The following is a 26,327-nucleotide window of genomic DNA, read 5'->3' as shown; positions in this document are numbered from 1 at the left end:
AGGCCCCAGGTTAGAAAATAGCACTTGGCAATAGCCTGCAATACTGCATTCCATCCACTGGGCCACCACACCTCTTGAGAGACCATGAGTTCAAGCCCTGCCTTAGCAATGAAAGTCATCTGGGTGACTTGGGCTAATCACTCTCTGAGGCCAACCCACCTCCCAGGTAATTGTCATGGAAAAAAAGAGGAGGAGGAAGGTGTGTTAGATAGGCTTCCTGCCTTGAGTTACTTGTAGGGAGAAAAGGTGGGATATAAATCAATACATTTAAAAATGCACAAAATCTCCACAAGAGAACATACATTTGATCTGCGGGCAAATAATTTAAGCCCTTAAAGTGCATAGCAGTTACCCAAGTAGGCTGGTGGTTGTTCAGAATTCAAGTCTAAAGAAAGAATTATTCTAAAATCCAGAATTTTTTGTTGGCACAAACACCCAAACTTTCTCCTCAATAGAGCTGCGGGAGGCTTTCTATGTATCCTTGGGGAGGGAAGGTGTATATTTTGTCCGGGATTAAACTGACCTTCAGTTTGTTCTTGATTATTAGCCAAAAACTTGCCATGGAATGCTGGGCTGCCCTATCTCTGACTGGCTTCTTGGAACCAAATCTGATGGTGCCTGCCATATGCCTCACCTTCCTAGCTCTAAGCAGGAGGACTGGCTCTTGAAAACACAGGCTGAGGAGGAGGAGGCCAATCAGGTATTGCTATCTACTGTCTCCATTGATAGAGAATGAGGCTTTCTAGTAAGGGTGGGAAAGGCGGGCCCAAACAGGCTGAGAAGAAGAAAATTAGATAGCCAAATGGTTTATTTTCCAAGATATGCCGATATGGAATGGCTCCAAATATTGGTGGTTTCTTCCTGTGGTTAGGATTGTAAGGTTTCATGGCAAGATGGACAGCAAATCAATCAATCTCCGAAAAGAAGCCCTCTTAAGCGGTTTACAATGTAGAAGCATTATTTGCATATTGCTCCCCCCACCTCAGCCCCCCACTCACAGTCTGGGTCCTCATTTTATCGGTCAGGGCCAAATTCCAGGTTGTGGGTAGAGTTAGCCTGCAATACTGCATGCTTCCTGGATGGATCTAAATGTTGGCGGTGTCGTCTTCTCCTTAGGATTCCAAGCCTTCGGAGGTGTCTTACTTGGAGAAAGCATGGGGAGACCTGAAAAACTTGGAGAACTGGCTTTTGCAGAACCAACAGCGAGACCTTCCTGAGATGGACCTCCGCCGACGGAAGAGCTCCACTTCTACCATCGCTTCCACCTTGTCCATTGAGAAGATTGACGAGTTGGAGCTCTTTGAGCAAGACGACACCGATCTTTCCGAATGGCTTCTTGTGCCTTCCGAACCTGAACACAAGAACGCCTCTGACGAGAAGTGGAAATGGGGTTTTAAGCCTTTCCGGGAGGAATACAACCCCAGCGATTGGCTCCCTAAAACCGATTCTTGCAATCATTGTTGCGGAGCTCAAGCTACCGGGGTAGAGATAGAAAATCTCGGCAATCTGAAATGCCTCAGCGAGCACCTGGACACGAGGAAGTCCCCGAACGCTGACAGCTGGCTTCTGCAGCAGCCCACCTTCAGAGTTGAGAATCTGTGCAGAGCCAACGAGCTGTGTTCCAGTTTTTCTGAGTGTGCGTGTGACGAGAACTGTGAAAAGGAAGCCCTGTGCAAGTGGCTCCTTAGGAAGGAAGGCAAGGATAAAAACGGGGTGCCCCTAGGAGAGGCCTTCGAACCCCAGGGACGTCGGCCTGTGCTGGACATCTGGCTCCACCCTTCTCGACAAGCGGAGGGGGATTCGGCTGGCTCTGCCACAAAACAGGACACTGTCCGGGAGGTGGCAGAACCTCTGAAGGAATTGCCGGCGATCTCATTGTCCTCTTGGCTAGCCAAGCAAGAAGCCAAAGCTTCCCCTGGTGGCGAAGAGAAGGCGATCCGAGAGGAGGCCGGGGGGAGTCACAAGGGTTCCCTCCTGGAGCTGCTTGCGCCCTTCCACCTCCCTTTCAACATAAACAGCTGGATCTTGTCCTCCAAAAATACAGAATTCTCCAGCCAGCCTCTCGTGGAAGATAAATGGCTGCTACGGAAGAAGGCACATGTAAGGAGTCTCACCCAGTCCCTTAACCTGCTGAAAGCGGTCTGTGGACTTCAACTCCCAGAATTCCCCAGCCAGCTGTGCTGAGGAATTCTGGGAGTTGAAGTCCACCCGCCTTAAAGGTGCCAAGTCAGAAGATCCTTCACCGGGAGGAGAGGCAGTTAACATGCTTTCTTTGGTGTTCTACTACCCGCTGTTTTATCTGGGAATACAAGACTTGAGACCAGTAAATTTTCTCATCTCACAGAAACCCATTTTTGTTTCTTACAGGACAGAGGCCTTCCTGCCGTTTGCGACCTCTTTGCCTGTATGAAGCTGAGTGGAGATAGAGAAAAATGGCTCTATCAGACGCCTTTACAGGTAAAAACCTCTCCGCAAAACGGAAGTCCACTCAGTTGCATTGTCGCTTTTTGGCTTCTTGACTAACGTCTTTAGTCTAACAAACACCTAATTTTGGATGCTTCCGCGAGAACCCGATCTAGCCCAGTGCGCTTTTGGAGACCACCAGGGATTGGGTAGATAACCAGTCACTCACTGTTCTAGGTTAGAACTAAGCTTTCTGCTTAATTTTAGCCTGTTCACAGTCCCCCCCCCCTTTTTTTTCCCCATTTCAAAGACTTATTTTGAACATCTTGTTGTAATGCTAATGCAGCCAGCGGGCTTCTTTTTGGGTCTCGGGAGAACGTGTGAATGAATCGTGTGAAGCTTTTGACCAAGCCATGCTTGGCGTGCCTCTGGCTATAGCTGTCGTTCCAGTTGTGCAGGATAGCACACTTCTCTTAACTGGAAACCAGAAGCTGATGCCCATGGGTGGTGATGTGGGTTAGGGCAGGGGTCCCCAACCACCAGTCCCCAGACCGGTACCGGTCCGTGGATCATTTTTACCGGGCCACAAAGCTTGGGCGCCATCTTGTTTCAACGGCGCTTCCGGGTTTTCGGTTGCTTCCAGGTTTTCGGTTGGAAAGTGTTTCCGGGTTTTCAGTTGGAAAGCGGCGTTTGGGTGCGCGTGCCTTAGTTTCGTCGAAGGGGGGGGGGGCAGCTTTGAACGAAGAGCCGTCCCGATGGCGGTAGAGTCTCGCGTTACTCAGGAACCGGTCCGTGGAAGAATAAATAATCGTGAAACCGGTCCCTGGTTCAAAAAAGGTTGGGGGCCACTGGATTAGGGCGTGTCATTTAATGGGGTGAAAATTAATTTTTGCCATTTTTTTTCAGTGAGGGGTCCTAAAAATAGGCGTTTTTACACCAACACCCCCCCTCCTCCAATGTGGCTTCCCTCTTAACGGTTCATTCGGGGGAGGCACAAGCCTCAGTTGGCAACCTTAGAAGGGCCGCTTCCACACAAAAGGCTACGGATTCTCCCCAGAGAGGCTTCCCAGACGCTTCACCATCCTGGCTAACCATTCAGATTGCATAAAGCGCTCCAGCAAAGAACGGTGGAGGCAGGGAGGGCTAACTACAATCAATGAAAATATTGTGCTTTTGAAATATTCTTACTGGTTGACCCCGATTAGCAACTGTTTTTATTCTGACACCCCAATTCTGGGTTTTTGTTTCCTAGATGTGAAAAAAGTAAAAAAAAACAACACCCTGCAGTGTGATCCAAACGATCGCTTTGATTTTCCTGCTGATCATCGCACACCCTGGAATGAGTGACTCTGCAGCCTGTCGCTTCTCCTGCATTTTTGACCACCCGTCTTCTCCAGATTTCGAACGTCACTTTAAAAAGCTGTATGTAGCTGGTGTTGGGAAATGCAGAAAATGGACCCTGGAGAAGTGCCCTTGTTGGCTTCTCTTGGTCTGGGACGTGAAGAGCCTGTTGCAACCTCATCTCACAAAAGCCGTTAAATGTAAAAGCCAGTATTTTGAAATAAATTCTGACAGGATGGCCTTTAGCTGGGGTGGGAGGTGGGGAGAGGCAACGTTTTATCCAGAGCACACAACCATTAGCCCTTCTTTCCAGCTCCCAATTTTAAATATATTTACAGAACACGTTCGCGAGGTACAGCTCTCTTACAAAGCCATTAGGGCCCTTCTGAATTGTGTCTTCTATATAATGTAGATGCCCTCTTCTCAGCTGAAAGACAGCATGCCCTATGGATTGGCATGGGCACCTGGCAACGGTCAGGATACCCTGGTTAAGGGAACTAGGATGGGAAGGGAGCGGGTGAAATTGAGCACATTGGATGAAATGTGTGTGGTTTTAAAGCCCAGTCCGAAGTACAAGTTGTATATCCTTTGTACTGCAGAACAAAAATTAATTTTTATTTCTCTCATGCTATGAATTATAGCGCCCTGACAGGTTGACAGTAGCCTTGGAAACTTTAATGCTGAACTTTGAATACCACTTTTACCTGCTTCCACAATTTGTGGGGGCAACTTTGAAAAGTTGTGATACTAAAATTTTATTTTTTTTTGTAAAAAATGGACATTTTGTTTTTTAATTGCTCTTGGCTTAGCACTGGTACACTTTTAATTTGGCCTTTCCGGCTGCCATGGGAATTAACCGCTGCGTTCTCAAAAACCCGTTTGCCTCTTAGTGCTTAACACAAGGTATCTGCTCAGGGTCCCGAAAGGGTCTGTGGAAGACCTGACTGATACAAAGTCATGCAATCAAGCTGCCCCCCCCCCCTCCTCCCCGGGTGTCTTTTACTTTAATCCAATGTTTGTGATGCTAATGAAGTATGCCATTAAACCGTTGTGAATAAAAAGTACGTTTGCGTAAAGCTGTTCTTTTTGTAGCTCTGCTGAGATGGGGTTGAGCAAGGTGGATTCTGGGCCAGTCACGGGGACCAAACAGGTGCTTCTCCGAGTTCTCGGACTCTTCCCGTTGGAGCGCATCTTCAAGGAAGGCTCTTCTCCTGGAATGTGGGCCTCGGGCCATTCCGCAGGTTGCGTTTATGTGGTGCCTTTCTATCAGCCCAAAGCAGGCATTCCCGTGGAGGAGTTCCCTAAAGAGACTCAGAGGAGGAGGAGGACCACCTCCCCAGATCCGGCCTTGCATCTCTCTCTCCTGGGAGGCACAGACCCGCCTCCTTTGTTCATGGCTTGGTGGTTTGAAATCTGCAAAAAACGCCCAAGGCTCCTCCCCCCCCAAGCTGCCTGGCGTCACAGAGCGGGTCAGGTTCTCCAACTGTCTCAACAGAAGGCGCTCTATGGTTAGATAGGCATCAAAACGTTTGTGATATCATTCTGGGCCTTTTTGTACCATTTATCGGCCGTTGATGGAGAACTGCAAAATTCAATGTTTTTTGTTCGGGTCCTCGGAAGTTGTTTTTCCTTACAAAACAGGGAATGTGCTCAGGGCCAGAAAGCCAACCTGGAGTCTTGGCAGATATATGGGCCTATCTGGGGCTAGTTGACCCTGGCTGCATTCCATGGCTTTCTCAATCTCCCAGGGTGGTCTGCCACCGTCAGGGAACCGGCCCTGCTCAATGCCACCAATGACCACGGGCCATTGGTGGCCGTGATGGGCACCATCACCTTACAAACAGAGAGCAAGCGTGGTGTGTGTGACGTGGCTCCCACTGCCCTTGTGTGGCTCTCCATTGTGCTTTTCTGCACAGGCTTATGGCCGAGGGTAGTGTTCAACCACAGCACACGGCTCTCTAGAATGGCTTTGAGGGGCTGAGAGCTGCAAGAGGAGAGAAAACCGACAATGTAAACTGGAGGGGAGGAGGAGGGGGGGGAAGGGAGGGCCTGGCTTTTCCAACCCATTCTGAAAGAACTTTTACTATCATACACTCTAGAAATCGTTCCCAGGGTCGAACTTTTCTTCTTAAATCATGCACTCCAACATTTACGTCTGTTACTACGGATTGTCGAAAATTACCAGAACACGTTTTCAGTTCCGCATCCAGAAAGTTGTCCGTGAAAGAGCAGCACGCAGGGCAGCAAGCGTTTAAGTAGAAGGGAAGTGGTACCCTTGACACACCTGCCGGTGGTTTTGTGTGGGTGCACTGTGACTGCCACGTTCCTCTCCCTTGCTGCGAAGGAAGGATTGACTGCCTCCTTTGAATGCCCACCCCAGGGGCTCTGCTGAGGCCAGGCTGTAGGCAGCAGCTTTTAGAAACACCGGTGCGATGAGCAGAAGTCGGTTTTTCAGCACACACTTTATTTACAGTCAAATCAAGCAACGGTCTCTGCGTACAAACAGAGCGAAAGTGAATCATGCTTATTACGGAGATGGGAGCTTCATCTTGGCAGATAAAATGGCCCCTTTCACCACCCGTTGCTCAAGAGCCGGGCCATGGCCGAGAAACCCGGTGGTCTTGGGGGCGGGTGGGGTGTCCGCTAGGTACTGTAACGCAGGGGGTCAAGTCTGATTGCGCTCCGTGGCTGGAGGCTCTGTCCTCCACTCCGCTCAAAGGGACTGCTGTTGCATGGAGCCCTTCATGTGCTCCCAGTTGCTGTAGAGCGCATAGAGACCTGTGAGCATGAGTCCCGCAATGCCACCTCTGGCTACCCCACGCAATCCACCTGTGAGAGGACATGAAGCAACAGTCAGTACAGAAACCTCACCAGCCGGCGGCCTTCAGCTGTGAGCCTTCTCCCCCCAAGCGAGGCACGCAAGCCGCACCCTCTCCTCTCACATCCAACAGGATGGAAAAATAATGCCCAGTGAGGGGGGGGCGTGGTGGTGGTGTTAGGATCTGGAGGGAGGCCGCAATGAAAATGCTTTCCAGAAAAGTCAGGAGCAGCGAAGTTGAAGCAGACAGACTGGCAGCCATCAAGCCTAGGAAAGAACAGCCCCTCATACAGCACCAAACGTCTTTTTCTCACTTCCCTCAATAGCCCGAAATGCCCAGGAACAGAGCACAGATGCCGGCCCTCCCTGCTTTTGCCCTCTTGGTTTGGGGCCCTGAAACACCCTGAAAGGCCAAACTGAGCCGGTGGGGTGTGGGTGTGTGTGTGTGTGTCCAGGCTCCACGCTTGACTTCCTTTCCCTTCTGTCTGCTGAGCGATAGGCTTCAGCGCTTCTCCTCCGCCCCTGCAATCAGCCCCACCTGCGTGGGCCAGATAGGAAGCCGGCTCCCCCCCCCCCCCACAGCCTATGGGGGGAAGAAAAGGAGGTTTATCCTGACACCACCACCTGGAATTTTCTTCCCAGCTAGTAAGGTCTCGCTGCAACATGGCCCACCAATTGGAGACCTGTGGACTTCCACTCCCGGAATTCCCCAGCCAGTCATGCTGCAGAGCATGTCAGCAAATGTGAAGTTTCCTCTCTCTCTCTCTCTCTCTCTCCAAGAGCAGGGGACCCTCCACCAGAGATAGGCAGATGGACCAGCCACGCCTAGTCAGGCAGATGTTCTGAAGAAGGGATGATATCGAGGGACCTCTGACTCAACTAGTGGCGGAAATGCACAGCAGCTCCTCCCCTCCCCTCCCCCTGGTGGGCCTCGGATCCCAGTCATAGAAGCCACCCCCTGACTCCCATGTATACAGGGCAAATCCTACGCAATGTGAAGCAGGTCCCTCTCCAAAGGAAAAGAAGGGGGCAATGGGCAGTCCAACTGATTGGGAGCTGCCATTATGCCCCCCGGGTAAAAGAAACTGGGAGAGGCAGGGGGATTGTGCCACTCCGGCCAGGGTGTGTCACCCTTGGGACCCAGACTCCAGGTCGGGGGGGTGGGGAGAAATGGTCTGATTTCTCAGGAGGAGGCCATCCATTCTGCAGGAGCAATTTTGGGTACATCCAAACACTTTGGGTGCTAACTCGTCTTGTGATAGTCCTATGCCCCGTTGGAGCCCTTGGTATCCAAATGCTCAAGATTCTGAAATGCCAGGACACAATCTGATCCCAAAGGGCCTTTTAAGCGTCAGCCAAGATTTGTAACTTCTAGAAAGCATTACAAGCTCAAAGGGTCTTAATACAGGGGTCCCCAACCACCGGTCCATGGACGGTACAGGTCCATGGAACAAGTCCGCCGTTGCAGCAGCGCCGCCATCTTTTTGATGAAAAAGTGCCGGTGAGCTTTTCCGGTAGAAAGCTCACCAGAAGCACGTTTTCATCAAAAAGATGGCGGCGCCCAGCTGATGCCGGTACCGGGCGCGGCACCCAGCTGATGCCGGAACCGGGCCGTGGCGCAAAAAGGTTGGGGATCACTGTCTTAATAGACCATAGTGCCTTCCCTTTATAAATCAAAGGCACATGCCCTGCACCAGAGAAACAGGCGTGTTTGCTTCCAAACCCGTGCTGACCCAGGAGGTCTCTCTTGCTCAGCACACTTGCAACAAGCCTTGTACCGCACAGGCTGCGTGGACGGTCTCTGGAACGGAGACAGCACCCAGCAGAGCCCGAGACGGCCCTTTTTCATCTCCCAGTAGGGTAACGCTGTCACAAAGGCATGGAAGTGGCCCAGGCAGCTGACTGCCACTGGGAAGGATGCCCCCCGGGGGGGAGGAGAAAGAGAGAGAGAGAAGGAGGTCTTTGTCATCTTGTTCTGGATACGAAGCCAGCCCGCCCACTCATGGGAAAACCTCCTTCCTCAGGTGAAGGAGCCCTCCTCCAAGCAGAGTCAATCCAAGAGTCCCTTCTCGTAACGCCAAGTCTTGAAGACAAAAACGAGGCCTAACCAGACTTTACTGGTCAAGTAGTCCTTGACTTACAACAGTTCATGTAGTGACTGTTCAAAGTTACCTCTTTCATAGTTATGACCATTGTGGGGTTGGAAATTGACTCACACTTATGACGGTCGCAGTGTCCCCTTGGGGTCACCGGATCCCCTTTTGCAACCTTCTGACAAGCAGTCAACGGGGAGGCCGGATTCCCTTCACAACCGCGGGACTCACTTAACCACTACAGTGCTTCACTTAACAACCGTGGCAAGAAAAGTCCTAAAATGGGGCAAAGCTCCCTTCACCCAAGTCTGATGTAGCCACATAGATATTGGGCCCAAGGGTGGCCTGATGTGGAGGACTCCCCACACATTGAGCTCTTGGGGTGCCTTGGTGTTTCGAACGATGCCGTTAAGCGACTGCTTGCAGGCCCAGAGGCCCGTTTCATCCCAAGGATGGAAAGGCCGTCAGGGCAAGAAACGTTGCTGGGCGTCACTGGTGAGGAGAAGTGAAATAAAGGGTGGAAGGTTCACTTTTGTACCTTTAAGCAAACAGAACAAAGAGCTTCACGGCCTCCAGTCCTGCCTGGATCCAAGGCTGCATTGGAGAGAGGGCAGGAACGCTGCACTAGGGAGAAGTTCAGGCCAATAAAAAAGTGCGAGCTGACCTTTCCCCCTCTGGCCTCTGCTCCCCTTCTGCTTTTCTTCTCCTCCTCCTCCTGCTTCCTGGAGGAGAGGGAGGGCTGGCTGGGAAACCTTAGAGGGAGCAGTCAGTGGGGTCAAAAGTCAGGGGATTTTAGCCCCCCATCAGTCAGGTAGGAGGACTAGGATGGACAAGGGCTCCCTCATCGATCACTAGAGAAAGGATGAAGGATGGGGCTAGTATCTTATCCTCGATTCACAACGGTTCATTTAGTGGCCGTTCCAGTTACAACAGCACTGGAAACAGTTACTTACGGCTGTGTTTCACATTTACGACCTTTGTAGCCTCCCCAGGATCAACATTCAGGTGCTTGGCAATGGACAACACAGACATGACTGTTGCAGCGTCGGGGGGTGTTTCCCCACAGGACCCTCTTTAGGGACCTTCTGACCAGGGGAGTCCACTGGGGGGGGGGAGGGAGGGGAGAGGCCGGATTGACTTCACAACTGTGGGACTGACTGAAGGGCTGCAGCCCTCTGCTGAAGAACCGTGGCAAAGAAGGTCGTGACAGGGAACCCCCCGAGACTCGCTTAGCAACAACAGAACCTCCCTGGGGCTCAATTACGTTGAGCCAACCCCCCACACACACACCTGTGCTCTTATACAGCATCCCCGTCATGGTCCCGGCTGCCACCGTGTTGAGGTCGTCTTCGGCCCCCCGGGTCTTCTCCACGATGACGCCAAAGGCACTGTAGAGCAGCGCTGCAGGGAAGGGAAGGAGGGCCGTCAGGGGAGCCCCAAGGGGGGCACACATGGACAGTCGCGGCCTCTACCCACCCACCCACCCTCTTCCGGCCGGGCTCGGGGTGGGGTGGGTGGGGGGCAGGAGAGAAAAAGGGACATTCCTGACCCACCCTTCTCGTGGGCCTCAGGGCGGCAGGCAAGCTGACCGGGGGGGGGGCTGCGAAATAGAAAGAGCCCCCTCCCTCCCTGACTGGAGCTGCCGGAAAGGGCTGCCATCTTTGTGGGCAACAATGGCACAGAAAAAGTGACTTTAGGGCCGCTTCACCCCTGCCACCGGCCCACCGTGGTCAAGGATCGAAATTCAAGCGCTTGGCCGTTGCTCACGACCGTTGCAATGTCCCCGTGTGTGTGTGTGTGTGACACGATCCCCTTTTGCGACCTTCTGATGAGCAAAGTCCGCGGGCAGCTGGAGTCACACCTGTGAGACTCGCTTAAACGCAGAGATTCCCCTGAACCAGCGGAATAAAGTGGGCCTGTATCAGACCCCTGGTAGGCCGGACCAGCGGGTGCTGCACTCGAGGATTATGCTGGACCATTGGCTGGAAGGCAGCATCGCTGGCTCAGACTCAGCCTTCCGTCCTTCCAAGGTGGGTAAAAGGAGGACCCGGATTGTTGGGGGAGAGGCTGGCTCTGTCAACTGCCCAGAGAGGACTGGGAAGCAGCATGGAAGCCCAAGAAGGGCCATTGCGACTGTCAAGCCAACCCCTCGGGCGGGCATACGCACGCCCGTACACAAACCCAGACCTAAGGACGGAAACCTGGAGAGTTAGCCTCTTTTTAGCTTTCATGGTCTTCAAACCACCTTTATCAGGCTTAATGAGATGGCAAGATCCTGGGGTGCGCAGCTGCCTGCCTAAAAAGGCAATTTTCTCACCTTCACCTTCCTCCAGTAAGTAATCTCACCACCCGCCAGTCATCTATCAGAATCCATGCTTTTTGCACAACAGCAGGCCAGGGTAAAAGACCGGGAACACACACACACAGAGGAATATTGTCCAAGAAAAACCAACACAGCTGTGGAGCGCCTGTTAATGGATCACCGCTCCGCGTGGAACTCTGAACCCAGCCACCTTTGAGCCTTACGCCTCAGGAGGGCCCGTTTCCCAGGGTGGCAATCTAGACCGCGGATAGCATCGGGTAGGGTGAAGTGGACCTCTGGATCTTCAGCAAACAGCAAAATCATCAGCAGCTTCAATCCATGAATTTGGATTGAGTGCACTCTACTGGCAGAGTCCTCTACTTATGGCCATTTGCTTAGTGGCCGTTCAGGTGCCACAGCACTGAAAAACAGGGCCTCGGGACCTATGGCAGCACCCCACAGTCCCATGGTCAAAACCTGGCCACGGATTCACAGCACTTGTAGAGCACCCTTGCGGCCATGTGATCTCCCCATTGGCAGCCTTCCCAGCTGACTTCCGACAAAAGCAGAGTCAGTGGGGGAAGCCAGATTCATTTAACAACTGTGTGGTTCACTTAACGACCAAGGCAGAAAAGGTCGTAAAACGGGCTGTGGCCCACTTAACACTGCCTTGCTGAGCAAGGGAAATTCTGACCCCGATTGCAGCCGTAAGTCAAGGACCATCTTTATGCCAGTCGGCCGGCCGGTCGGAGCTCCTGGGTCCAGCCTACAGTTCCAGTTGGATCTTAAGGGTTCCTTCCTTTTAGCAGCCTAGAATGTGTGTGTGTGTGTATGTTCTTCTTTCTTTTGGGAAAGAAGTGAGACAGAACATTTTATATATATATATATATATATATATATATATATATATATATATATATATATATATATATATATATACACACACACACACACACACATACATATATATACACATACACATACACACACATATATATATATATACATATATATACATATATATACATATATACACACACACAAATATATATATATATACACACACACACACACACATACACATATATATGTATGTGTATTTTGAAAACAAGAGTTTTGTAGATTTAATTTATGAAATGAACCCACTTACCCAGAGATCCAAGGGTGTTTGCCCATAACGCTCCTTGCCGTGTCACCATGTTTAAAATTCTTCGAGAAAGGAGCAAAAGGGGTGTTTAGTGCGACGCCCAAATAATAGGCCAGTCAATTCAACACTGCCTGCCAACACCCTGCTTTATATAACTTCTTCTGCATTAGGCAATGACGATTAAAGGACAAGCCAACTCTTCCCATGAAAGAACTCTGTGTTACATTAAATATTTCCATGTAATTTTACTATGCAATACCTGGATTAGCAATGGCACCAAAATAATTTCCTGCCAACACGTTTATCTAACTTTAAGACAGTTGTTATTATCAAGTAAATCTGGAACTTTTGTGTAAATCCAATTTGGCATTACCCAATCCATCTGCAGCCAAAAAAACATGTTAAAACCACTTGCATAATTAGCATTTACTGCAGCACAATCCATACAAACAGCAATTATTTCAACAACAAACAGTTTAAACCAAGTAGCTAATGAACTGATCTGCGAGATCTTGGAGAATCACTACTAGTATCTGACAAGACAAATGATTGTGTAGATGAAAGAGAGAGAGCAAGAAAGAGAGAAAGAAAAAGAGAGAGGGAGAGGGAGAGGGAGAGAAGGAAGGAAGGAAGGAAGGAAGGAAGGAAGGAAGGAAGGAAGGAAGGAAGGAAGGAAGGAAGGAAGGAAGGAAGGAAAGAAAGAAAGAAAGAAAGAAGAAAGAAAGAAAGGTCTTTGTCGTCTTCTTCGGGATACAAAGCCAGCCACCCACTTGTAGGAAAACCTCCTTCCTCGGGTGAAGGAGACCTCCTCAAAGCAGAGGCTCTCTGGGGACTCGCTTTCTCTAAACTCTGGGGTCTAGAGTCCCCTTCTATAACATATGCCTGAGAAAGCCTGAGGAAAACCAACTTAATTTGTGTACTAGAAGTACATGCTGAAAGTACATGGGCAAGAGGGAGTTGAGTATTTGCAGCAACTGCGGTGCTTTGGACCCAGCCTGTTATTTCAGTTTCATAGGGCTACCAACACCACTCGTCATTTTAGCTTACTTGAACATATAGAAAGGCAGTTTGTTGAAAGCTAAAATCAGTATTGCAAATAGGCAAAGTAACGACCTGTCTGCTGCCCTTTCAGTTCATCTCCCCTTGCAGTGGGATGGTTAGAAGCCCAAAACTAAAGCAGTAAGAAGCCAGGAAATAACCAATAACGTTTTAGTTTATTTTTGTGTCCTGGTCAAGCCTCTAACTAATCCTCACCAGGGGAAAGATAAGAGACAATGGCTGTTGACCGTCAAAGGCACAGGGGCAAGAGAGTCCACCCGTTCAACAAACGAGAGCGGATTGTCTACCTTCACGCTCATACGCCTAGAACTCAGAATTCAAACGAAAACCACGATGGCTTTATGTGAAATGAACAGGAGTGAAGTCCACGTAGCCATCGTTTCTAGGCTGGGAAAATGAAGTGGCAAAGAAATAGGTTCCCTGGATGTATGAATAGTTTACCAAGCCAGGGCATATAGACAGAAGTGGGAGCCTGCTGGTGAAAATGGCAACTTCTTAGATTAAGGTGGGATTTCACAAGCTTTAGGATGGCATGAGGAGCCCCCCACTCCCCCAAATAATGGTGCCAATGGTGATGAAAATAGTGAGCATCTGGGGCTTTTGTTTGTTTACTAGAGATCCCTAAAATGGTGAGTTTGGTGCTACCTTCTGGCTCTATGGGACAACCCTGCCCAAATCAGGGCTTCCCCTCCCTGCCTTCTCCACGAGGAGGTAATCGGAAGGGGGCCTGCTCTGTACCTCTGGGTTTCCCCATCCAGCATTGTGAGAGACCCCGCACCCCAACTTCACGCCCTGCCTCTGTCGCTCCCCTCTGGGGGGAGCTTTCGATTCACACCTCTAGCAGGACTACCGGATCCCGTCACTGCCTTGTTCCCTCTATGCCGCCTGTCAGGCAAACGGAAGGGGATCCGTTTCTCTTGCCATGTCCATCTACACATCCGGACTAGGCTGTGCTGTTTCTCCGTGTCAGATCATACATGTGGGGGTAGGCCTAATTTTATGTTTATTTCGTCGTGTTTGTGTAGCATAGAGTGGAGGTGGGGTGAGCCTTTGAGCTGTATGCATTGAAGTTTCATTTTAAGGTGTGCCGATTAGTGTCCCTTCAAAGGGGCCATAAAGTCATTCTAAGCCTATCCTTTTGGTCCCCCGGAAATTTGTAACCCTCCACAATTGTCCTCTTGTCCCAGCCATGCTGGCAGGTTGAAGCAAAGGCTGCCAACGCACTGCCCCCCCCCCCAGCCCTCCCCTCTCCTGCTGTCTACCTCACAAAGGGGAACTGAAGTTTGGCGCCATCTGCTGGTTCAAACTATCTCATGATTCTCATTTGATCATTTTTAAGTCTAAAATGACCCCCAGAAGCATCTGCTGTGTTTCTTAGAAAATAAGACTGGGCCTTATTTCCTTTAGACCCCTCCGAAAAACGGCTAGGCTGCCTTTTTGAGGGATGTCTTAATTTGCCCCCCACATGCCTCGCCTAGCCATCGGGCCGCTTCTATCACGCGCACCCTTGCCTCTGCACCAGCCCACTTTTGTAGTGGCTGAAAGGAGCTGTTAGTCAAGCTTAGCGCAGACGGAGGGAGAATGGCAGGCAGGAAAATCCCCCCTCCCCATTTCCCCCCCCTCTCCAAAAAGCCTCCTTCCAAAACTTCAGCATTCGGAATGGAGGCTTTTTGGCGAACGGCAGGAAAATGGGGAGGGGAATTTTCCTGCCTGTCATCCATTCCTCAAGCTCCCTCCCCCTCCCCATTCTCCTGCCTTTCACAAAAACGGCTCCACTCCAAGCCTTCGGTGTCTCCCAGGGCCCTGCCAGGCTTGTTGTAGCGTTGTGCGTGCAAGTGGCGGCACTGCTATGAGGTTCATCCCATCGGCACAGCCTCTTCGAGCACGACCCTGCAAGGACTGCTGTGCCATTGTGCGTGCGAGCCCCGGCACTGCTGCGAGTCTGGATTCACTGGCGCAGCCACTCACGACAGGATGCCAACTGCACCGGTGTGATGAAGCTCACGAAGGTGCTGCCATTCGCCACCACAAGCCTTGCAGGGTCCTGCTCCAAGAGGAAAGGATAACAGGCAGGAAAATTCCCCCCTCCCCATTTTCCGGCCTTTCATGAAAACGGCTCCAGAGTCTTCAGGGTCTCCTAGGACTGCAAGGCTGAAGGCGCCATTCCGAACCTCCAGCGCTGCAATCCTGGGAAACGCTGAAGGCTCGGCATGCCTCTGCTTCAGCGCAGAATGACCTTTGCCCCTCTCTGCAGCGGGACAGTTGCCCCCCGCCAACCCCCCCGTGCCGGCCATGCCCATCCCCCGGGCTTATTTTCGGGGTAGGGGTATTATTAGTCCCCCAAAAAGCTTAGGATTTGCTTATTATTCGGGTGGGTCATGTTTTCTGAGGAAGACGGTAGTTATTAGTCACACTTTTTTGTTTCACACTCACCCAAGCAGAAAATGCAAAAACGTGCCCTCTCTAGCCTCTTGAAATGCAACTGCCGTTCCAAAATAGACTGAGAGCAATGGTACAATTACATGGCACCATTTTGACTCAAGTTTTTCAACAAAAATCCATTAAAAATTTCCCAGGTTATTTCCCAGGTTGTATAAGTCATCCCTTAGAGCCCCTTTTTTCTAATTTAAGGTGTTTTTTTTTAAAGAGGAATGATGAGATTTTTTTTTATGTCTATCAAATAATAAATTCATCCCAAACTTAAAACATCTTAGCAGAAAGGGGACAGTCTGTTAAGGAAATCATTCATATTTTTCACCCAGGCTTCTTTTACATACAGCTCCAATAACCTTTGTTTGCCTCAACCTTCTGAACCTCCTGACACAACCAGCGAACCGGAGCAGAGATTAAGCAAACGTGTGACAGCCACACTGGTCGCACATCATGAATAGCTCTGCCTTCTCCCAACAGAGAAGTGAATGGCCTCTAAGGAAATCAAATACTTACTGTACATTTCGAGGTTTGGACCAAGCCATGTTTTGTGTCTCCTTTAAGCCTAGTCGCAAGCCATTTAATGCCCCAAAAGCAGCTCCTATTTGGGTAAATCAGAACAGAATAATGTGTAAAAAGGATGATTGATCTCATGCTTGTAGTTAAAAATCAATGAATTGTTCTCCAACATTACTGTGACAGTGATGCTTTTATGAGTCACATTATAGAAACCATTGGCAATGTCACGGAGACCTGAATTAAGGCTTTTCTCAATCTTTTTTGGTTCCACTCTTGAATATTCCTTTCTCTGCCTTCAGTAACCCAAAACGTATTATTCTCAGCCGGGGCTGAATAAAAACAAATACTAAAATTTACAGTGACTCCCTAAAATATAATAAAGAATACTTGGTGAATGTGCAGTAAAATAACCTCTCCAAGCAATTTTCAGCAGCTTTTAAATTGCTTACAAAACTGTTAAAGCCAACTGGATAAAATATTTATTTAAAAAATTGAGTTGCATGCAGTACATATAATACGGTAGAGATTTTTAAACCGTGGGACAGAACACACTGAGCTATTGCAAGCGAACGGTGTTGGCGTGGGGTGCAGAGGTGGTATTCAGCAGGTTCTGACCAGTTCTGGAGAACCAGTAGTGGAAATTTTGAGTAGTTCAGAGAACCTGCAAATATCATCTCTGAGTGGAGATTTTACAGTATCCTTCCTCTGCCACACCCACCAAGCCACGCCCACAGAACCGGTAGTAAAAGAATTTGAATCCCACCATTGGTGGGGTGGGAATTACATTTCTTTTAAAAGGACAGGTTTGTGCGTGGGACAATTGTGGGACTGCAATTCCATCACATTCAAAAAGCCTTGTAACAGAGGTTAACATTTAATTATTAAAAGTGGCATGTTTCTTGCAGAACCCTATCTGAAACTATTGTCTCCAAAATGGTGATGACACAGGTCACAAGGTAGTACTTGCACCTTCCAATAATGCACACCACTGTTGAAAATGGCATCAATTAAGACGGCTGCCTTCCCACAGGACCCGAGCATCAATCAACAGAATTAAAGGGGAAAGAAAACACAATGTATTCCGAGCAAGGAACACCTTGTTAATATGGTGCCTTCTTTCGAACCTTGCTAATATAGTCATCATCCCAAGCGTGTATTGCTTGTTTTAAGGGTTAATTCAGTCTCACAAAATGGGCAGTTCATCCAATGATAAAATATAGCAAATATATTATAAAATATAGCAAAAATATAGCAAATATAGCAACTCTTTATCTGCCCAAAGGGAACTTTGAAGAATTGGCTGATGATTTCTCTTTCTCTATTCTACTGAATAGAAACATCAATCCAACATAGTGATATCAGTTAACAAATGATGACCCACCGGTAATACAACATCCGCCAATTGTAAAGAATGCCAGTTCAAATCTGCCCCTGGTTTTACTAGCTCCAGTAGGTAAAATGAATTCATCTGTATCCTGAAACAAAAACAATCCTTTTCAGCAATGCCTGCATATGAATTCCTTAGTTTCATGAAATGAAGCACATGATACTCTTTTACTTATGGAAAACTGTTAATTGTCTGTAAATAAAATAGAAGGGAAAAGAACCCCCATTTTCCTTTTGAATGTTCAGCTATTACTGAGCCCTACAAAAGCGAACAATTGTATTTCTATAGTACAAATAAACGTTACTTTCATTTCCAGCATTTAGTAAGGAGCTGTAATACGTTCTTAATCCAGTATTAGTTACTATCTACATGGATGATGTAATAAGCTGTACTAACACTGTTGCATAATACCCTCTGCTTCAGAAATTAAAGTCAACCCATAGCTGTGTAATTTGTGTATGCTTTCAGACTAGTGCTGACCAGGAGGTTGTCTGCTCAACACACTCTCAGAAAAGCACAATACTGTTAACACTGGTGTCAGGTACCTCCAGAACGGAGAAAATGACAGACAGCTAAACACACAGTATCTTTCTCTCCCAGCAGTGTAACACTGTCAAAGACACAGTTCTGACACAGACAGCTGACCACCGCTGGAATTTAGGAACAAAATATACTCAGCTCTGAGATTAGGGGTCAGGTAGACTGTAGACTGGAAAAACCCACAGGAAAAATAAAAATAAAAACCTTTCACTGAGGTTTGTTTCTCTCTAAAAAATAAAAATGGTTCATGAAAGAGTGTCCAGTATTTTCTTTTACCAAATACTTTGTGGGAGAAATGTGTTTTCACCTGAAGTCAGCCAGATGTTTTCAAGAAGTCCTCCAGTCAGAGGAGAAAGAAAACAATTCCTGACCACAATCAACTGTGTTCACCTGAGTGCCAAGTCTTCACGTACGTTTTTAGTTACCCATTTTAATCTTATTCAAAACCACTATACAGATAGGCCTTGACTTACAACAGTGCATTTAGTGATTGTTCAAAGTTACAGCGGCACTGGAAAAAAGGAAAGTCGTAAAATGGGGCAACAAATGTTTAACTTAGCAACATAAATTTTGGGCTCAATTGTGGTTGTAACTTGAGGATTACCTTTATTATACATTAATGTACACAATCACAAACTTGATGCATTTTTTAAAAGATGATTCACAAAGAAATACACATCAAGCAATCATGGATGTCTCACCTGTATAAGGTATCTGGGGTCAACGTTTAAATACGGGGACAAGGGATTCATTCCAGTCACTGAAAGAAAAAAAAAAGGTTTAAAGTTGGAAAGTATGTCAAGCTAGCATAAAAAACAGTTCAAATGAAGAGGGCAATGCTCGACCTGGAACCGTTCATTTAGCGATTGCCTGATGTCACAACAGCGCTAAAAAAGTGACTTACAATCACACAACTGCCACAACATCCCAAGGGCGCATGATCAAAAACTGGGCGCTTGCCAACTATGCATTTACAATGGTTGCCGCATCCCGGGGTCATGCGCTCCCCACCTGCCATGACCCCCACCCGGCTTCCAACAAGCCCAGTGAATGGGAGGGGTCATATTCACTTAATGACCACATAATACAGTTCACTGTGGCAAGAAAGGTTGTAAAATAAGATGCAATTCACTTAACCACCCTGCTTGGAAATTCTGGTCCCAACTGTGGTCGTTGAGGACTATCTGCAGTCCCTCATAGGTAGACTGAGTTTCTAAGTGTGCTTCAATTTAAATCATGGGCAGGAAGGGCCAGATCAGATTCAAAAGAATCTGCAAACAGGTTTCTTTTAATAAGAATCTATAAACATCTATGACCTGCTGTGAGTTAAAAAATAAATTTGAGCTTAAAGGCATATATGTGTGTTCATAATATTGAGGTTCTTTTTCTGGGCAGTTTCAGATTTTTACCCTAATTATGTCCTTCCTAATATCTAGGATTTGGAAGAAAAAAAAAAAAAGCTTATCAGCTAGCCATGACCCTGAATCTCTGCTTGCCAGCCTTCAATTTTTTGTAACAAATGCTGCCTAACATCAGGGACACATATTACGGACAAAATGTCCTAGATCACCTACAAATTATATCAAGCAATTCAATCAGCTTTCAATGTCAGTATGAAACCTCATTCCCCACGGTTAAGTTACAATGTCAGAGAAATCAACAACTGCCACATCCATAGTTTACACAATGACCCTGCAGTGATGCCAGTAGCCTTGCTACGGAAGCCTGATGTAGGATAGTCCACAAGAACAACACGGACACCAGCTTCTGAGCAAGTTACTCCACGCCACACGAACTCCGGACAGGTTGAAACATTTATCCTCCCAACAAATCAACAAATGATGACTGAGGTTATCTGAGCTGGTAGCAGGATCCTGCTCTGGCAGAAAAGAGTAGCAGGCTGAGATGCCCGGATTCTGGAGGTAAGCAAGGCCTGGATGAGAGACCACCAGGAGACCCCAGAGGGCTACAGAGGCCAGCCCTGCAAGCTGGAAAAAAACACAGGCCGTCCCAAGGGACTTTTCCCAAATGACTTTAAGGAAGAGCCATGTTGGCATCTGGAAGGGGAGCCCAGCTCCTTCCTTCCTTCTTTGGGGGTGGGGGGAAGGACCACGTGTTGTCCGGATGGGCCTTGAAACTCCCGCCCCTTTCAAGGGACCCTTCGCAGCCCTCTGGGTAAAAGGCATGGGGGGGGGAGATTCGCCCCTTCCTTCCTCGCTTCATTCGCATGAAACGCAACAGCAGCAACCCAACTAAAGGGACGGAATCCCTCCCCACCTCGGAGAGAGGCTGCGGGAAGGCCAAGTCACCCCACGGGTGAAATGCTTTTTGGGCAATGCTCAGAAGAGGCCGAAGGGCGCCCCATTTCCCCGAAGGGAGAAACCCTTCAGCCATGCCAGGGAGCAGCCCAGGCGGCCCTTGGAGACACACGGGAGGCCCTGGGCGCGCGGAGAAAGGCCGGGCCGGCCACTTCAGCCCCAGGGAGGGCAGGGGAAGGGGATGAAGGACGGGGTTCCCCCTCCGGGGCACGCGGCCCCCTCCGCTCCCCCCCCCCAGGAGAAGGCCTGGACCCCCCCCGCCCCCCGTTTCCTCGTTCGCCCCACAAGTGCCCACAGGCTGCGGTGGGCTCCGCTCGGCTAGAGACTGCAGCCTCCCTTCGCCGACCGGCGTCTCTTTCGCTTCCCACCAGGGCCTTCCCTCCCCGACCCCACGCGGGGCGCAGGGGGAGAAGCGAGCGGGCCCACTCACGAGGGACGCCGGCCAGGTCGGCGTGGGAATAGCCCGGCCCTCCCACTCCTCCTCCGGCGCCGAAGAGGCCGGCGAATCCGGAGCCCTTCGAGTTCCCGGCGCCTCCCTCCATGCTGGCGACGACGGAGGGCCTCGGGCCGCCCTTGCGCTCCTTCTTCTTCTTCTCCTCAGGGCCGCGTTGCGCTTGGAGCCGCCCCTTCCGCTCCTGGAACCGGAAGAGCCCCCCTTCGCCGCGCGGACGACCTCTAAGCGCGAGAAGCGTGGGGCGGCCGGCGGGGCGCGCGCTGACGTCATCCCCTCGCGCCGCCGTCCGCGTCTCGCTCCCTCCCCTCCGTTTTTGCGACGCTCGCTTTCCGGCTCGGCGGGGAAACGAGGAAGAAACGGCAGGGAGGATGAGTCCGGTCTCCTGCGCTTCCGCCTCCTCCTCCTCCTCCTCCTCCTCCCCCGGGGGTGGCCTGGGTCGCCCCCCCAGCATGAGCGCGGGGCCCGAGTGTGAACCCCCGGGAAAAGGGCTCGCGTGGGGCCTGGCTTCTTCCCTTCCTCCGAGGCGGTGGTCGCGCAGCCGCCGCCTCCCCGCCGCCGGGAGGAAGGGCCCCCCGGACCCGGCGGCCTCTCAGCCACCGTGGGGAACAAAGGTGAGGAGCGCCCGCCCCCCACCCCTCTCGGCTGAGGGAGACGGAAAGAGGGATGGGAGGCCACCAGGAGATCCCTGCCCACGGGGGCGCCCTTCGCCGCCTGCGTCCCCCGCCCCGGCTCCTCCTGCTCCTCTTGCTGCGGTCTCTCCCTGGTTGCCGGAGGCCCCACTGCGGAGAGGCCGGCCTGCCTGGGCTGCATCCTCTTCCCTGGGAGGAAGGCTTTGGGTCCAGCCTTCGGCCTCCTAAGCCCAGATCCCCCTGCAAGAGAGCGGGGCTGCGTTCAGCGGCAGGGGCGGCCGGGCCTCGACTTACCACCCTTTAAGTGGCCTTTGGGAGCCACGAGGACTCAGGGGGTGTGGTGGAAGTGATTGAGCGCTGTTTTTGGGGGGACCGCTGCAGCGGCATCCTTGGGAGGGGTGTTCACATTTATGACGGTCGCAGGGTCCTGGGGTCATGTGACGACCTGGCCGGCAGGAAGGCCGCAAGTCGAGGCCCCCCTGCCGCTCGGTGGGAAGGGTGGCCCTCTGTTAAATGGCATGGCCGTATCTGGATAGCACAGCTTCGGTGCTGAAGGCTTCTGAGTCACTGTGTTCCCTACCCCCACCCCACGGATGAGGCAGCCTTCCCAGTGCCAGTGAAGTATCAGAGCGGGCGTATTAATCCACAGAGGCCTGTTTTAAGACTGGCATGCCTGGGTCCAGCCTTTCCACTCCCAGTAAAACTACCGTATATTTCCTTCCAGTTTACAAGCAAAAGAGGATTACCTCTTGGATGGAGAACAGAGGAGCCAGAACTGTAGACTCTGAAAGGTAAAACAAAGCCATTTCATTTCTGCAGCAGCAGCAGCAATGGCCCCTGCCAGGTGACTCCACCAGAACTGCTGCTGGTCCTCCAGAAGGTTAGCTTTTGCTACTAGAAGAGGACTTTTGGTGAAGCATACTGTCATTAACAAAGACGTCACCAAAAAGAAGGAAGCGGGTATAAGCAGTGACACGCTAATAATAGCACACAGGGGGCCTACGTCTCACGTAGAGGGCTTTGTAAAGGAAGGGTGTTTAATCACCTTTGCTTTGGCTGGATTGCTTGCTTTATCCTTGTCATTTTTTCCTTATGACTTACGCATTGCAGTGTTTTGGACATTTTTATGAAGAAGCACTATACCTTTTGCATGTCGTTTGTGTTGTGTCTTGCGGAGCTTTTCAGCTTTTAGGAGCTGTCAGTAATCATATATTTAAAAAAAAGAAGAAGAAGAATCCTGTCCTTTGCTCTGCTCAGGAAATCAGAAGGAAGGAATATGGCTAATTCTTCAGCTCATGGCCACAACTGAGCCCAAAATTTCCTTGGCCAACCAAGACAGCTGTCAAATGATTTTTATCCCATTTTATGACCTTTTTTGGTGGTTAAGCGAATCACGCAGTTAAGCGTGTAACACAGTTGTTAAGTGAATCTGGCTTCTCCAATGACTTTGCTAATCTGAAGGTCACGAAATGTGATCCGGTGACAACACCACCATCACCAGTAGTTTCCCAAGGCACCTGGACTTTAACCAGGAGACCCTGGGGTTGCTACAGTGGTTGGAAGTGTGGCAAACAGTCGTGTCCCTCTTTTCAGAGTCGCTGCAACTTTGAACGGTCGGTAAACAAATCGCTGTAAGTCACGGGCTTCCTGTAATATAGCAAAGTATAGAAATACTTTAGAGCAGGGGTATCAAACTCAAGGCCCGCGGGCTGGATCCAGCCTGCGAGGTGCTTGGATCTGCCCCGTGGGGCCACCACCCTAGAAACAGTGAAGGACCAGCCCCCGGTGCCTCTGCCAACAGAAGCGGCTATGTGCAGCCCTCCCGGGGCTCTGGTTTTGCTGTCAGAGGGTTGCAGGAGGCCATCCCAGCCGGAAACGGAGCTGGTGAGCCCCTTTTTGCTGGCAGAGCGCTCAGGCCACCCACCCCAGGTGCCCCTGACATACATCAATATCAAGCTGGCCACGCCACGGCCAAGGTCAGCACCCGAGGTCAAACAACCCTGATACGGCCACCTACCCCCATGAAACGGAGTTTGACACCCCTGCTTTGGAAGGTCCTTCGACCTAATGATGGAATCAGGACAGAAACTGATCTTGAAAATGTAGAATGAAAGGAATGCTCAAACTTTCAAGCTCTCTGAAAGCTTTCTGATGTTCTAATTCGGAGATTGGCAACTGGCTGTCCTCCAGATGTTGGGATACCAATTGCTAGCCGTTTCCTGGCCAGTGGAAAGGAATTGTGTCCAATGGCCTTCCCTTTCAATGTATAACGCCTTCTCCATTCTTCTTCTTTTTTTTTTTTTTGCAGACAAAGCAAAAGAAGCAACATGGAAGCAGAGTCCAAAATGGCCCTTGTTAAAAAAGATCATGTTTTCGACCATGATGCCAAAAAGGCCGAGGGCCTGTTCCAGCAGGGCTGCTCAAAGTTATCCGCAGAAATGAGCACCAAGCAGGGGGCTTTTCCTCCAGCTGAGGGCCCCTGTAGGGAGAAGCTATCCGAAGCCAAGGCTCTGAAACAAAGGCAGGCAAGTGAGCCCTTGAAGAACGCGAACGTTCACCAGGTGTACAAAACCGGTGCTCGGGTTTATCGAGCCGGTCCTGAAATCGGGGAGAACTGTCCCGCCAGGAAGCTTTCGCTAGGCAGCCCCACCAAGATGCCAAATCTAAAGCAGGTTTCCAAAGAGTGGGATCCTGCAAGGGAAGCCCCTCTGCAGAGTCCACAGCCATTGAAAAATTGCAGCTTTGAGGATCCGATAGGTGTTAAGGCTGAGCTGGACGAGGCAGACTTGATCCCGGAGAGCCCACTTTCCGACGGAGGCTGTCCGGCGACGTCTTCCAATCCTTACGGCTTTCGGGACAGAGATCAGGAGCGTTTAAGGGAGTCGCCCTCTTTTGAGAAGGAGAGTGAGCCCGAATCGCCGATGGACGTAGATAACTCCAAGAACAGCTGCCAGGGCTCAGAGGCTGATGAGGAAAGCCCCCTTCTCGAGGACCACGGAGATCTCAGTGTGTTGGAAGGACCAGGCAACTCTGCCCAGTTCCGGAGGACAGAGACTGACCCGGATTCCAGAAAGCTGGCTCCCCTGAAAAGCGAAGGGCCCCGATTGAGCCTCAACGCCGAAGGAGTGGACAATCCCTGGAAAGATACTGAAATGCACGCAGAAGTATCGGGACCCTCACCTCACCTGGCATCGGAGGGCAGAAGTGCCAAGCACGGGGGAAGGAAGGACTCTAAAATGACCGCCCACTTCCCACGGGTCCATAGAGGGGATGAGAAAAGGTATTTTTGGTTTCTCCCCACCTTTAATTTGTGATTACCATGAGCTGCTTTTGAGTTGTGACAGAAGAAAATAGACGCAGGTACTTCAGTGTGGCAAAATCACTGGGTGTCACAAGGACCAGGACAAGAGGTTTTGGGACGGTGCAAAACTCGGGAGTTTTTAAAAGTTTTTTTCCATTGTTCCATTATTTCCATTTCATCGGTCCAAATGTTGAATAAAAAACATTTTCTGGATTCCCCTCCCAAATTTAGGACCAAATGAGAGATTTAGTTTTTCTTTGGTGCTAATATTTTTTTGGGGAAAAAAAAGCCCAATCAGGTGATCCACAATGCTTACGAAAGAATACCTGAAGTTGCAATTGGGAAGTAGGCATTTAATATCATAATGATAATAAAGGAAGAATCGTGTGTTTTTCTGAATTGGATTGCTTATAAGGATCAGATTCACTAATACCAAAAGTGCTGCTGTTTTGCTATTGAGCCATTGGAAAGCCAGTTCGTTTGACGTGTTAGTTGACGGTACTAAATACAGCTAGTCTATACATATGACCACGATTGGGCCCAACATTTCTGTTGCTAAGCAAGACAGCTGTTAAGTGGTTTTTGCCCTGTGTTAACGACCTTTCTTGCTTGTTAAGAGAACCACTGCAGTTGTTAGTAACGTGGTTGTTAAGGGAATCTGGCTTCCCCAATTGACTTAGCTTGTCAGGAGGTTGCAGAAGGGGATCAGGTGACCTTGGGAACGCTGCAGCGGTCATAAACACAAGTCAGTTGCCGAGCGTCTGAATTTGGATCACATGGCCATGGGGAGGCTGCAACAATCATAAATGTGAAAACCTGCCATAGGCCTTTTTTTTTTTAGTGCTACTGTAACTTCGAACCATCATTGTACAAATTGTTGTAAGTTGCGGACTCCCTGTATTTTATCCTTCTTGGTTTTAGTTCTTATGACGGCCCTGTTTGTTGCCAATTGTTTTTGTTTGCACAATGAACATTTTAATCTTTCAGTGACAGGAGTGAGCATCGCCCAGGAAGGAAGCATTGTAGATACACCCCTCCCTCTCTCCCAACTAACAAAAAGTGGCTTGGGACCCCAGTTGAAGAGATGCGAAGAATGCCGGCCTGTGGGCTCCGTCTTCCTCCCTTGAGACCATCGGCCAATCATACGGTTACAATCAGAGTATGACATTTCCTTTACTAGCAAATTTTTCTTCCAGGGTGACCCTGGAGCCACGCTCCTCCAACACCTCTTGGCATTTTATAGGTTGAGGAAGTACTTAGAGTGCTACATCCTGACTCCCCCAAACTCTGGATCTCAGAAAGAGAGACAATTGGGAGTGAATGGCATGTTTCATCCCAACGCAGGTATAAAGAGGTTTGGTGCCGCTCTTGTGTTCAAAGAAAACTAAGGAGATTTCCTCTTCCAAACTATCACTTGTTCACACAAAGGTGATTTTTTTTTTCAAGAGGCAGCTGGACTTCCTTGTTTTTTCTTTGAAGACGTTCAGCTTCTCATTCGAGAAGCTTCTTCATCTCTGACTGTATGGTGGGGAATGGAAGGATTTATACTCCTTGCAGACAGCTGGTCATTTGCATTCTTTTTAGAG

General features: G+C 49.7%; 3 protein-coding genes and 1 non-coding gene across 8 annotated transcripts in view; 2 read left to right on the top strand and 2 right to left on the bottom strand.

Moving 5' to 3' along the window:
* NCOA4 (nuclear receptor coactivator 4) overlaps nucleotides 1-26,327 on the top strand; it is an 88,315-nt gene that overhangs the window by 11,720 nt on the left and 50,268 nt on the right. For 4 of the 5 annotated variants that reach the window (XM_026672747.2, XM_026672749.2, XM_087963976.1 and 1 more), the window contains exons 7-10: nucleotides 548-700; nucleotides 1,117-2,100; nucleotides 2,368-2,457; nucleotides 3,656-4,808. In XM_026672747.2, the coding sequence (XP_026528532.2) occupies nucleotides 548-700; nucleotides 1,117-2,100; nucleotides 2,368-2,457; nucleotides 3,656-3,661 (1,233 nt within the window). In that variant the 3' untranslated portion in view covers nucleotides 3,662-4,808. Of the gene's footprint in view, nucleotides 1-547; nucleotides 701-1,116; nucleotides 2,101-2,367; nucleotides 2,458-3,655; nucleotides 4,809-26,327 lie in introns of those variants that run through there. The other variant, XM_087963975.1, reaches the window with a different exon arrangement.
* LOC113415382 (mitochondrial import inner membrane translocase subunit Tim23) lies at nucleotides 6,191-21,065 on the bottom strand. The gene is made up of 7 exons (XM_026672746.2): nucleotides 20,788-21,065; nucleotides 18,741-18,799; nucleotides 17,494-17,587; nucleotides 16,110-16,194; nucleotides 12,108-12,166; nucleotides 9,946-10,056; nucleotides 6,191-6,573 (listed from the first exon to the last, which is right to left on the bottom strand). Exons 1-7 carry the CDS (start codon nucleotides 20,897-20,899, stop codon nucleotides 6,458-6,460), a joined length of 636 nt encoding a protein of 211 aa, XP_026528531.1. The 5' UTR covers nucleotides 20,900-21,065; the 3' UTR covers nucleotides 6,191-6,457.
* On the bottom strand, nucleotides 17,953-18,154 carry LOC113415431 (small nucleolar RNA SNORA74). The gene has a single exon (XR_003371305.2). It is a non-coding gene; the product is annotated as a small nucleolar RNA SNORA74 (small nucleolar RNA).
* PARG (poly(ADP-ribose) glycohydrolase) overlaps nucleotides 21,133-26,327 on the top strand; it is a 50,506-nt gene continuing 45,311 nt past the window's right edge. Inside the window, exons 1-5 of the mRNA XM_087963977.1 lie at nucleotides 21,133-21,266; nucleotides 21,335-21,422; nucleotides 22,165-22,231; nucleotides 23,749-24,720; nucleotides 25,729-25,900. Of these exons, the coding sequence (XP_087820103.1) occupies nucleotides 21,180-21,266; nucleotides 21,335-21,422; nucleotides 22,165-22,231; nucleotides 23,749-24,720; nucleotides 25,729-25,900 (1,386 nt within the window). The 5' untranslated portion in view covers nucleotides 21,133-21,179. The remainder of the gene's footprint in view (nucleotides 21,267-21,334; nucleotides 21,423-22,164; nucleotides 22,232-23,748; nucleotides 24,721-25,728; nucleotides 25,901-26,327) is intronic.

This window comes from Notechis scutatus, chromosome 4, assembly GCF_049901735.1.
Source record: "Notechis scutatus isolate UNSWTSFEM ecotype Mainland chromosome 4, rNotScu1.2, whole genome shotgun sequence".
In the NCBI taxonomy this organism is placed as follows: domain Eukaryota; kingdom Metazoa; phylum Chordata; class Lepidosauria; order Squamata; family Elapidae; genus Notechis; species Notechis scutatus.
The sequence above is the reverse complement of the archived record's forward strand: the minus strand, read 5'-3'. Positions and strand labels throughout refer to the sequence as shown.

Coding starts and splice junctions, on each gene's coding strand:
- LOC113415382 (XM_026672746.2), bottom strand. CDS start 20,899: ATGGAGGGAGGCGCCGGGAACTCGAAGGGCTCCGGATTCGCCGGCCTC. Junction 18,800..20,787: donor CGACCTGGCCGGCGTCCCTC/GTGAGTGGGCCC, acceptor TTTTTCTTTCAG/TGACTGGAATGAATCCCTTG. Junction 10,057..12,107: donor AAACACCCTTGGATCTCTGG/GTAAGTGGGTTC, acceptor CCTTCCCTGCAG/CGCTGCTCTACAGTGCCTTT.